Here is a 470-nt window from a genome sequence, read left to right as displayed (position 1 = left end):
ATGGAGATTGAGTCGAAATTCACATTTGTGCCGTTGAATGAGAAAACCTACGTCGGAATTAATGATAAAAATACGCAAGAATATCTGTGTAAATGGTGACATTGATATTTTACCATCATTTTTGCAATGCATATAATAGTTAATTCTCTAATTCCTGAATAGATGGTTACATATTAAAAATCATATTTTTAGGGGCTTAACAGGAAACTTTGTTATCCAAAATTTTTCATTCAACGAACAGTTTCAACAATATCATAAATATCATGTAGCTGATGTAAGTTTGCTATCAATAACGACAATATGTTTTCCAAATTATATAGGATGTTACAGAATTCGTGCGATCTTAAATATCTTACTAAATTTGTAATTTAGATGTAATTTAGATTTTTTTTCAATTATAAAATCATTGGCAGAGAGAGAGAAAGAGAGAGAGAGAGAGAGAGAGAGAGAGAGAGAGAGAGAGAGAGAGA

General features: G+C 30.2%; 1 protein-coding gene across 1 annotated transcript in view; it reads left to right on the top strand.

Moving 5' to 3' along the window:
* LOC105617905 (uncharacterized protein C11orf70 homolog) overlaps nucleotides 1-470 on the top strand; it is a 6617-nt gene continuing 6147 nt past the window's right edge. Inside the window, exons 1-2 of the mRNA XM_012199443.1 lie at nucleotides 1-95; nucleotides 193-274. Coding sequence (XP_012054833.1) covers nucleotides 1-95; nucleotides 193-274 — 177 coding nt within the window. The remainder of the gene's footprint in view (nucleotides 96-192; nucleotides 275-470) is intronic.

The sequence above is a fragment of the Atta cephalotes genome (assembly GCF_000143395.1).
Source record: "Atta cephalotes unplaced genomic scaffold scaffold00014, whole genome shotgun sequence".
NCBI lineage: Eukaryota > Metazoa > Arthropoda > Insecta > Hymenoptera > Formicidae > Atta > Atta cephalotes.
Note: the sequence above shows the minus strand (reverse complement) of the source record. Positions and strands in the feature narration are given on the sequence as shown.